This window comes from Balaenoptera musculus, chromosome 14 (assembly GCF_009873245.2).
Source record: "Balaenoptera musculus isolate JJ_BM4_2016_0621 chromosome 14, mBalMus1.pri.v3, whole genome shotgun sequence".
In the NCBI taxonomy this organism is placed as follows: domain Eukaryota; kingdom Metazoa; phylum Chordata; class Mammalia; order Artiodactyla; family Balaenopteridae; genus Balaenoptera; species Balaenoptera musculus.
Genome location: NC_045798.1, coordinates 37,677,395 through 37,687,213, shown reverse-complemented (window position 1 = coordinate 37,687,213; position 9,819 = coordinate 37,677,395). Strand labels below are relative to the sequence as shown.

Here is a 9,819-nt window from a genome sequence, read left to right as displayed (position 1 = left end):
AATTCTATGAATTCTTTACCCATCCTTGAGAAGTGGGTAAAATTGAAAACAATCAAAATAATTAAACTTCTTTAAAATTGTACTGTATGAGTGAAAGGTGTTTATGAGAAGTCGATGACTCCGGATCTTATCCAAGAGGACGGCACAGAATAGTTAATATGTTCCTTGAGGGACTAGGATGCTGACGTCTTTTTCTGATACCCGATCATTACGTGACTGAAAAAAAAAAAAAAAAGGAAGTCATTCCATGAATAAAAATCGGAGCGCAACAGTGCAACAAAATATTCTGTACTTAAAGGCCATAGGCAGACAGATGTTGACAAAGAAGGCTCTTCCAAAACCATGTTCGGATAGATTTCTGCTAACTGCACATATAAATAGGAGCAGAGGGCCGGTCACCTCTGTAACCACCGGCAGCAGCAGAAGAAGCCGCAGCTTCAGACGCAGCCAGAGGGACTTCTGAGCAGAGAAGGCGCTGCCGACTCGCGCAGCTGCCTGACCGAGCGGCTCCCACAGACGCCGGCTGCGTCGCGGCCCTCTCTCTTTCCTTCGTCTCCTTCTAAGACTTTCCCTCTTTCCTTATCACTTCTTTCTCTCCGTGGACTTAAGGCCACTTTGTCCCCCTCCCCTCTTGACTCGTCGCCTCCTCTTTCTTCCTTCTGCATCTCTCTCCTCGCCCCCTTCTCTCGGTGTCACGCTCCCTCCTAGTTCTGAGCGTCTACAAACTTTTGAACAGAATACTGGCCTCAGCAAACAAGTCCCTCAGCTCCTCCTGCTCGTTGCTGCGCCTTCTGCTCAGACACTAACGCCAGACGGTGATGCCTCTTGGGTTGTGACTCCAGCGCAGAAACTTGGAGAAGCCCTTTGCCCGCCGTCCTACTTGGCAGCAAACCCTCTCCTGGCAGCGGTAAGAGTTGAATGGTAAGGGGAAAAAAATCTTACCAAACCAAACAACTCACCTGACTGCTAATTCTTTCGCCAGCATCAGGGTACGAGTTAGCTTTCCTTCGTACCAGATCTGGCGAGTTATTGGGCATTGGGTATATACATATATTTTCTAACTATAGCGAGAAGGAAGTGGCGGGGCGCGCCGGCTGTCATTAAGCCGTATTCAATACTGGGAGTCGGAGGTGAGCGCCGTCCCTCCCTCAGTTCAGGGAGTTTCTAGGGGTCGGAGGGTGGAAGGCCAGGGGCGTTCTGACTGCTGTGTGCTCTCTTTCGCGTCCTGCGCAGAATGACCATGTGTAGCGGAGTGAGGCTGGCCCTGCTGGTCTACGGGATAATAATGCACAGCAGCGTCTATTGCTCACCGGCCGCCGCCGGACTCCGGTTTCCTGGGATCAGGTAGGTGCTGGCCGCCCGAGCTGAGCTGAGGCTGGGGCTTCCCTTCCCCCGACACCTCCTCGTGGTCGCCCTCCTGCAGTTCCTCGGTCAGGCTACGACCACCACCTCCCCATGCGCCCCCACTGCACCGCCGCCAGCCTGGGTCCGGCCGCGGGTCACTGGCCGTGGCTCAGCGGGAGGATCCCGGCAGACTCCACTGGGCCTCGGCCCCCCTCCCCCAGCCCGCCGCCGCCGCGGGGCCCGGGTGGACAGAGCGCACTTCGGCGGGCTGGAGAAACCTCCCCTCCCCCAACCCCTCCCACGGGAGGGGGGCAGGGCCGGGCCCTGAGTTGACTTCTTTTCCCTATTCTTAGCTTGAGTTAGGAGAACTTTGGCTCCCGGAGCCAGTTTGGGGGTGGGGGTGGGGTGAGAGTGAAGCTCCCGTGGTCTTTGCTTTGTTACAGCTTGTTCGGGACTATCGGGGCGGGGTCTCCCTCTCTCTCCTCTACTCTCCTTCTCACCTCAATTCGAATTCTTTCTACTGGAAGAGTTTCCTCTCAAGTGATAGGTTTTCCAACTGCATTTTGAGTCTTGGGGAGAGGGAGTGTTGGCCGGGTAGAGTTAAGAAGAAGCGATTTGAGAGAAGGAAAACAAAGATGAGGGAGGGGGAAATAGATGAAATGGATGCAAAGGAGGAACAGAAAGCAAGCTGGCAGGCAGTACTGGGAGGGCAGCCCTACCCACCCCAGGCAGGAGTAACCCTGGCTTCCCCCCGCCCCTTAATTCCTGGTTTCTAATCGGTCGGCGCTGCCCGGGTTCCCCGCCGCAGCCCCAGAGTCCCGGGCCTGTCAGCGGGAGAGTGGAAGCTCGCCGCGCAGCGCAGCATCGGCACTCCGCTGTGCGCCGGGCTCCCGGCGGCGAGGAGCGCGCGTCCTGCCTGCAAAGCTGCTCCTCCGAGCCGCGCCCAAGAATGATCTCCTTAGGGGTCGCTGACCATTGATTTGGCCGGAGAGATGGGTTCTGGCTTCGGTATTCGGATTCCAGCATCTGGGTACGGGGTACGGGGTGGAAGTGCCCAGAAAGACCCGGAGACTCCGAGCAGCCGGGCCAGGGCAGAGAGGCGCGTCGCCGAGGAAAGGCTGGGTGTGGGGCGAGCGCAGCGATGCCTTACCCCTACCTCTCCACGGATGGAGGAAAGGCGAGCGGAGTAATGAACTATGGCTAACCCCTCCTAAAGCGCGCTACTTGCCTTGGCCGCTTTCCCAGTCTCTCCAGCGGCCGAAAGCGAGTGAATTGTGTATACTAACCTACCTCTCCCGTCCTATAGCAAGGATTGAGGCGGTAGGTAAGGGCGACAGCGAGATCGTTGTCTCTCGGTCTCCTGTTGACCCTTTGACCCTTTCCCTTTGCCTCTGGGTTGAGATGCTGTCCCGCCGCCCCGCCACCGCTAACATATTAGCGCGAACTATCTACTTACTGGACTTAAAAGCCCAATTTCACCCCCAGCTATTTTCAAAGTCCCGTGTGCCTGGCACTTTCTCCGGGCAAGAGGTACCGGAGGGCGCGGACATGCCACAGAATGAGCCGCAGCCAAACAGGTTAAGTTTAGGGGCATCTATTACTCATGTTCCTGCCAGATCCTCTCCCGCCCAAAATAGAAGCCGGAGGTTCTCCGTGACCTACATCTGCGCGCGGAAGGACTCCCCTGGGCTCGGAGGCTGGGTGGGGGTGGCTGCTGGCGTTGGCCGCCGGACTCCCCAGCCATCCACCCTCTCTGGCTCCCGGCCTCCCCCATCCGGTCTTCGCGTGGCCAGCGTCTCTCTCCTAGAGCCCTTCCCATCTCCGCCCACTGCTGCTTGTGGACGGAGGCTCAAGCGCCAGGCCGGGAGCCGAGCGGTCCTCCTCCGTGGCCAGGTGTGCGAGGTCGGCGCAGACGCCTCGGCTTCCCAGTGCCCGTTGAGGCCGTGGCCCGGGCAGGGCGACCCTGCACCCGCGAGAGGAGGGGTGGGAATTTCTGTTGGGTGTAGTTTTCTCCTCCTACTTCTACCCGCACCCCTGTCCTAGAAGAAGAGGCAGTTCTCCGAGGGGCGTCTTTAGGAAGAAGGAAAATCGTGAGAGCCCCTAGGGATCTTTGGGTCCTCGCAGAGCCAGGGAGCGACCTGTACTGACCACTCCTTGTGCCCCCGGCTACCCCTGCAGGCCGGAGGACGAGGCGTACGACGAGGACGGAAACCCGCTGCAGGACTTCTATGACTCGGATCCACCCGGCGTGGGGAGCCCCGCCTCCGCGCTGCGCGACGCCTACGCGCTCTACTACCCGGCGGAAGAAAGGTACCACCGCGCGGCCCCGCGCCGGCCCAGGACTGGGAGGGAGAAAGGGGCAGGGGGTGGCCCATCGAATAGGTTCTTTTTCATAAAAGCCCTCAAGCCTCTCCTCTCCCGGGATGGTTCCCACGAGAGCGAGAGAAAGTTAGTAGCGGGCCGGTTTGTGTGGACATGAGGGCCGCGTGGGGACCGAAAGGTCCGTGGCCCAAGGAGTGGCAGTGACTGCGCGCCCCGGCCGCGCTCCACACCTGCGGTCCCCGGAGAGCAGGACGAACTCCGGTTCCTGACACTCACGGGAACATCCCAAGAGTCATTCCCGAGTGCCTTGCCTCTGGGGTTTTCTCCGGCAGCCTCCCGGAGCAGCGGGGGGCGTGCGTGCCCAGCTGGGGACCCGGGGCTGCCATTTGGGGACAGTCAGTGACCCCAGGTGCGCACTTTGCCTCCTTGTTAGAGATTTCGCCCACGGGATCCTTAACAAGGCCTACCGCAAAGTGCTGGACCAGCTGTCCGCCAGGAAGTACCTGCAGACGCTCACGGCCAAGGGCGTGGGGTAAGAGTTTAAGAAAGAGTTAACCCGCGCGTAATGACGCGCCCCCGCGCGCGCCAGGGTGGGTATCTGTGCCAACGCGTGCTGGGCGGGCGGCGCAGCTTCTACGTCCGTGCGTGCACGTGGGGCCGAGGGTGCGTCTGCGCCGCAGGGTCTGCCGGGCCAGCTCCCGGACGCAGACTAAGGTTCGGAGACCGCGCCTTAAGTTTGGCCAGAGAGCTCGGGAACTGGGCGAGGAAGGGAGAAGGCAGGAAACCCGGGGAATCTGATCCGTTTTGAATAATTGAAAAAAAGAAAAAGCCCCCCTCCCTCCCAAGGCCTTCAGAACCTTCAAGCTTCGTGGGACGATTGGCTAGGATATCCTCTAAGCATGACTTTTTCTTTCCTCATTTTTCTTTCACTGTAAATTCAATTCGAAACAAACAAATCCTCAGATTTGGACACTTAGGGAAACAGTTTTTGCTCGTGCCAGACAAACCCAGAGCACAGGGCTTGCGTGGAGCATCTCTCGCAGAAGGCAACATTTTAATAAAGCCCATGGGACAAAAGATTACATTTTCCGCAATTAATAATTCATGCGATGAAAAATATTGCCTACAGCCTGTCGACTTATATTATTATCACGTTTTTCAATTTAGCGCGCAGGAGAGGAGTGTTCATGTCTCACTAGGAATTGCGGGATCGATGTAAACTCCACGGCAGCAGCCAACGTGAAATTTAGGGCTCTTCGGTTATTTTCTCTGTACGTGGGGGCGGGTGGGGGTGTGCCAGGAACGGTCAGGACGATTGAGCGCAAAAGCACGGATGGTCAAATCTCAGAGGGCAGCGTTTGGAGAGAGGTTGGCCTTAAGTCGCTTGCCTTTGGCCCGGACCTCATCTGGGGCCCATTCTGTAAGGACTTAGTGCCCCAAGATCGTCGATGGGGAGGGAGGAGTGAGGGTTCCCATCGCAGCCCTCCCTCAGGCTGCTCTCTAGCCGAGCAAGGCGGCGCGGTGGGCGCTGAGAGCCGGCGCCCTCCCTGAAGACTCCCGCTTGGGGTGGGGCCCGTCTGCCTCCCGCAACTATTCAACCTGTGTCTCCCGCCCCGCCACCCTCTTCCCGACCCCTTTCCTTGCAGTGGGAACCTGGGCGGCGGCGCGGACGACGACTCGGAGCCGCTCTCCAAGCGCCACTCGGACGGAATCTTCACTGACAGCTACAGCCGCTACCGGAAACAAATGGCTGTTAAGAAATATTTGGCGGCCGTCCTAGGGAAAAGGTACAAACAAAGGGTTAAAAACAAAGGACGGCGAATAGCGTATTTGTAGCGATGAGTTACCAGCTACCCTGTGTATACAACCCTGACACACTGAAAAGTCATTTTCCCAACTGACTGAACAGTCATCGCTCTTGTGTTCTGTCCAAACATGTATTTATGTATGAAGTAAAGCCATTAAATGAATATTTTGATAATAATATTGTTTTTCTTTTTACAAAGCACTAGAGAATGCACAGATATACTTTGTGGACCAATGATTGATATTGATATATATATATTACAAATATATATTAAGAATATATATATAAAAGTATAATCGAAAGCAGTTCAAAGTGTGCACAAGGATTGAAAGTTCGCCTGAGCTGTTTGTTTTTATATAAAATAAATAGAAAAATAGACAATCATTGTTTTGAATATTACTCCTATTTTTGTAAACTGGAATTAAAAGGATAGTATTTTTATCCACTACAGGCCTGAAGATATTAATACCGACCATTTGCTACTGTACATAAACAGTGATGCCCTGCTCCAGGGAGATTTTGAGTAATGATTTGGGAGAATTGCTGAAGGGCACTCTTTCCCAGTGAGTCTTTGGGGCAGTCTGCTTCAATCCCAGCTGGACTCAACTAGCCACTGTCCCCCTCGCTGGGTGGCAATTCCAATACTTCTGCCTTCTTGGATTCTATTTTTATGTGTATTTGTTTCTCTTCAGACTCTCATCCCAGAAGGAAATTCTCCGGATCCAAATTGCGCTTCTCCCCAGGATTCATACCACTCCCTGGGGGAGGAATTGGACTGTACAGAGAAGGGAGACTTGAATAGGAAGCTCCCTTTTCTGTACTTTCAGGGACCCCAATATTCCAAGGTTAGGGCAATTGGAACAAAGTGAAGGAAATGTAGGAATATTGGAAAAGGCAGAGCGTAAAGCAGTAGGAGGAGGACCCTCCTGGAGAGGGACTGGCTGGGGGCTGCCCCAGGCCTGGGAGCTGGGCATAAGCCGAGTCCCACCGTAGTCCCCTGCCTGCCTGACTTTGGGCACTGGGTATTGGAAATGGATGCAAAGTACAATGTGTTTTTCTCCAGTGCTGTCCATGCTTCTCATCTTGTGAAATGGCCAGGATCCTCCCCTTTGAACCCTGCTCTGTAGGAGCCACCCTTTTCTTTTGTGGTTTTCTGAAGACTCTTCTTTCCCACCCTCTCACACCAGTTTTTAAAGTACTGTTTACCATTTTTCATTCACTTCTCTTAAACTTGTAATGCTTCTTAATTTTTTTGTTGTTTGATGCTAGCACTTATTGTAAAGTGTAGGAAACCTTGTGTAGTTACCACTAAGTAATTATGCACTAAATATGAATCTTTTGTTTCTTGTTGATTGAGTTTGTAGGTAAAATGTATTTTTCTACATTATGGCTTATTGCTTAGTAAAATTTATTTCATAAAACCAACCTTTGTCATATTAGAATGTGTAGTGTTCACATGTTGGTCAGTTGTACTAACTGATAAATCATTTAAACCTCATCTTCATATGTATGAGTACTATCTTATATTTGTGGTCAAGAGTGAGGTAAGCAAGCTCCAACAGGCCCTGAGAATGTCCCCTTGTATTCTTTCTTGGCTACAGAAAGCATGTCTGTCTGTTTCCTATCAATTCCTTGAACCTGTCAAGTAATCTCAATAAACAAAAGAACCTTCACCCAGCAACCAGATCAAGCAACAACAGGCAAACCAGCCAGCCAAACTCCCAAATTTCAGGCCCAAGTTCTTTTGAAAAAAAAAAACAAAACAAAACAAGAAGAGATTAAACATTAGCTTGTAAAGTTTAAAGGACCTTTCCTTTTCCTTTACGGATTTGATCAGTATGAAGTCATAAATCAAAGAAAACTGACTTGGATTTGCATTCCCAGGCGGGATGGATGCTGCCAGGAGATCACATTGCAAACAGTGAAAGCACAGAGGCATTCGATCTATGCCTGAGTCCTGTGTACAGAATCAATCTTTCTTTAATTCTGCAGTCTCCTCAGGCAATGTGACACGGGATGCAGTTTGCAGCTTTAGTGCCTTTCTTCGCCTTTTAAATCGCCACGAATCACAGATGGCTATTTAGTGGCCCTACAATGCTGCAACACATCGGCTTGCATTTTAGTCTTAATTATTTGTTTCTTGGATAATGGGCAGAGTTTTCTGTATTTGTGTCAGCTGTTAGTGGTGAAATAGGTCTCTAGTTAACCTTTTCTTTACGAAGTCTAATTTAGTGTTCCCGTGGCTAGTTGCAAGCATTTACAGTGATCACCCAGTTTAATCTTTTGTATACTTTTTAGAAATGCCAAGAGCCTTACTAACCTGGAGCAGATTTATGATATAGTGATAATTTAGATAGATGTTAGTCTTGAAGCTCTTATTTTATGTGCAACTGATTATAAAAACATCTTACCCGAGTATTATTACACACATGATATCTATAATTAGGACTTTGATAACTGTTATATAAAGTGTGTAAAATTTGTATGAATAAATTTTTATAAACAATGCAACTTCGTCTAATGTGTGGGGAAAAAAGACATTCAGGAAATAACTACTTTAAAATCTCTTAAAGTATTTTCTTTAGCAACCATAAGATTTTTCATGTCTGGAATATCTATCTAATCATCCATGTATTTTCATAAATTGTACTATAATATCTGCTTGATGGGTTACTGAATTCGACTAAAAATTTAAAGTAGCTTCTCAGATGGAGATGCCTAAGAAGATACTAAGCTCATAAATAGGTGAAGATATTGGAACCTTTATAGGATGCCCAATTTAGATTAATTTCCATCCCCTAGTGTGTAAATACATTGCTCAGTATTCAGAAAGTTGCTATCCAGTGGTGGGAGATAGTAACTGGGTATTAATTACACCTTTGAAATAGAAATCTAACATTGTTATTTTGTAAGTAACTCTGCACACTAAATTGGTCTCCATAAAATTCTGTATAAAAATGACTTAACTTTGGAGGTTTAAAAATATGTTTAGAGATCTATAAACAACTGTCTCTGATTAAAATGCTTTGGGCAGAAGGAAAAAGGATATGAGTAAGCAAAGAGTTAATTAAATATCTTTAAAAGAAAATGTACTTTGAAGTCCAGGACAAAATGTGAAAAGTCATTTGTGGATTTTTTTTTTAGTCATATTAACAAACTTTAAAGCAAAGCCTTCATATGAAATTCCCATAGATTTCTCAGTGGTGTTTATTTTGGAGCCCTTGCTATTTCTGGGTTAAAAAAATGTAATAAAAGTCACTTATAATAAGTCACATACAATTTAATTTAAATTGCCAAATTTTCATCCTAAATATTAATGCATACAATAAATCAATAAATACATCACAATAATATTAAAGGACCAGTAAAAGATCTGCAAGGATTCAAAAACGATCTTTAGAACTTAGCTCAGTATTCAAGGCCCAGAATCATATAAGGAGGAGCTTATGATCTAGAGGTCTCATTTGTAGTGTATCTAAAAAAATGAACAGTAAAATTCATATTTACATTGGATTTTATTGGATAAGGAGTTTTTCTTCTCCATTTTTAAACTGCCCCCTCTGCCGCGCCCCGCCATGGAGTTGCTGAGTATATATATACATAAATATATACATATATATATGTATATATATACACACATATATATATGTGTATATATATATATATATATGTATATATATAGTATGCTAGTGTGCTAAGTGGAAGAATGAAGAAAAATGAAGCTAATTTATTTGGTTGAGGGCTAATGACTTGTTGAGAAAATAGAAATAAGCCCCAGACTGGCTGACTTCAAGTGAAGTTAATTGTATTTAGCAACTTTCTATATTCTCTTACGTGGGTTAACTCAAATGATGGTTTTTCCTTGGAGGGACTGATATATTTAGGTACCCAAGAAGTCATCAGATGTGCCCTATTGGTGATAGGGCTAGGGACACATTGATTCAATACAGTATGTATTTACTGAACACCTAAAATGGACCAGGCACACTGGTTGAGAGAGCCTAACTAACACGTGGGAGTTAAGCTAGTATTTTTTGAAAGAATATTTTTCTGCAACAGGATCACATGGGGGAACTTGTTAATAATGCAGATTTCAGGGCTTCACCAGAATCAGTGAATCTGCATTTTAAATAAAAACCGTAGATTAATGGGCAATAAAGTTTGAGACTGTCTAGATCTAGAATTTGGCAACATATGTAGGCACATGTGTGTGCTGGGACTATTTTTTTTCATATTAATAAGCAACAGGTTATGCTATCTGTACACAGTAATAAATATATCAATAAGCTGTATTCTCCCAGGATGGACATTAGGTTCTTGGGAAGTTGTAATATTTTCTTTAGGTC

The 9,819-nt window shown here is 48.3% G+C and overlaps 1 protein-coding gene across 1 annotated transcript; it reads left to right on the top strand.

Annotated features, from left to right (window-relative positions):
• The first annotated feature begins 283 nt into the window (after window positions 1–283).
• Window positions 284–6,968, top strand: ADCYAP1 (adenylate cyclase activating polypeptide 1). The gene is made up of 5 exons (XM_036823493.1): window positions 284–907; window positions 1,234–1,344; window positions 3,523–3,654; window positions 4,100–4,198; window positions 5,313–6,968. The coding sequence occupies exons 2-5, from the start codon at window positions 1,235–1,237 to the stop codon at window positions 5,500–5,502; spliced, it is 531 nt and encodes a 176-aa protein (XP_036679388.1). The 5' UTR covers window positions 284–907; window position 1,234; the 3' UTR covers window positions 5,503–6,968.
• Window positions 6,969–9,819: the final 2,851 nt, after the last annotated feature.

Excerpts from the sequence above, each read along its gene's own strand:
- ADCYAP1 (XM_036823493.1), top strand. The coding sequence starts at position 1,235 with ATGACCATGTGTAGCGGAGTGAGGCTGGCCCTGCTGGTCTACGGGATA. Across the intron at positions 1,345-3,522 it reads CTCCGGTTTCCTGGGATCAG|GCCGGAGGACGAGGCGTACG; the intron begins GTAGGTGCTGGC and ends CTACCCCTGCAG. Across the intron at positions 3,655-4,099 it reads TACTACCCGGCGGAAGAAAG|AGATTTCGCCCACGGGATCC; the intron begins GTACCACCGCGC and ends CCTCCTTGTTAG.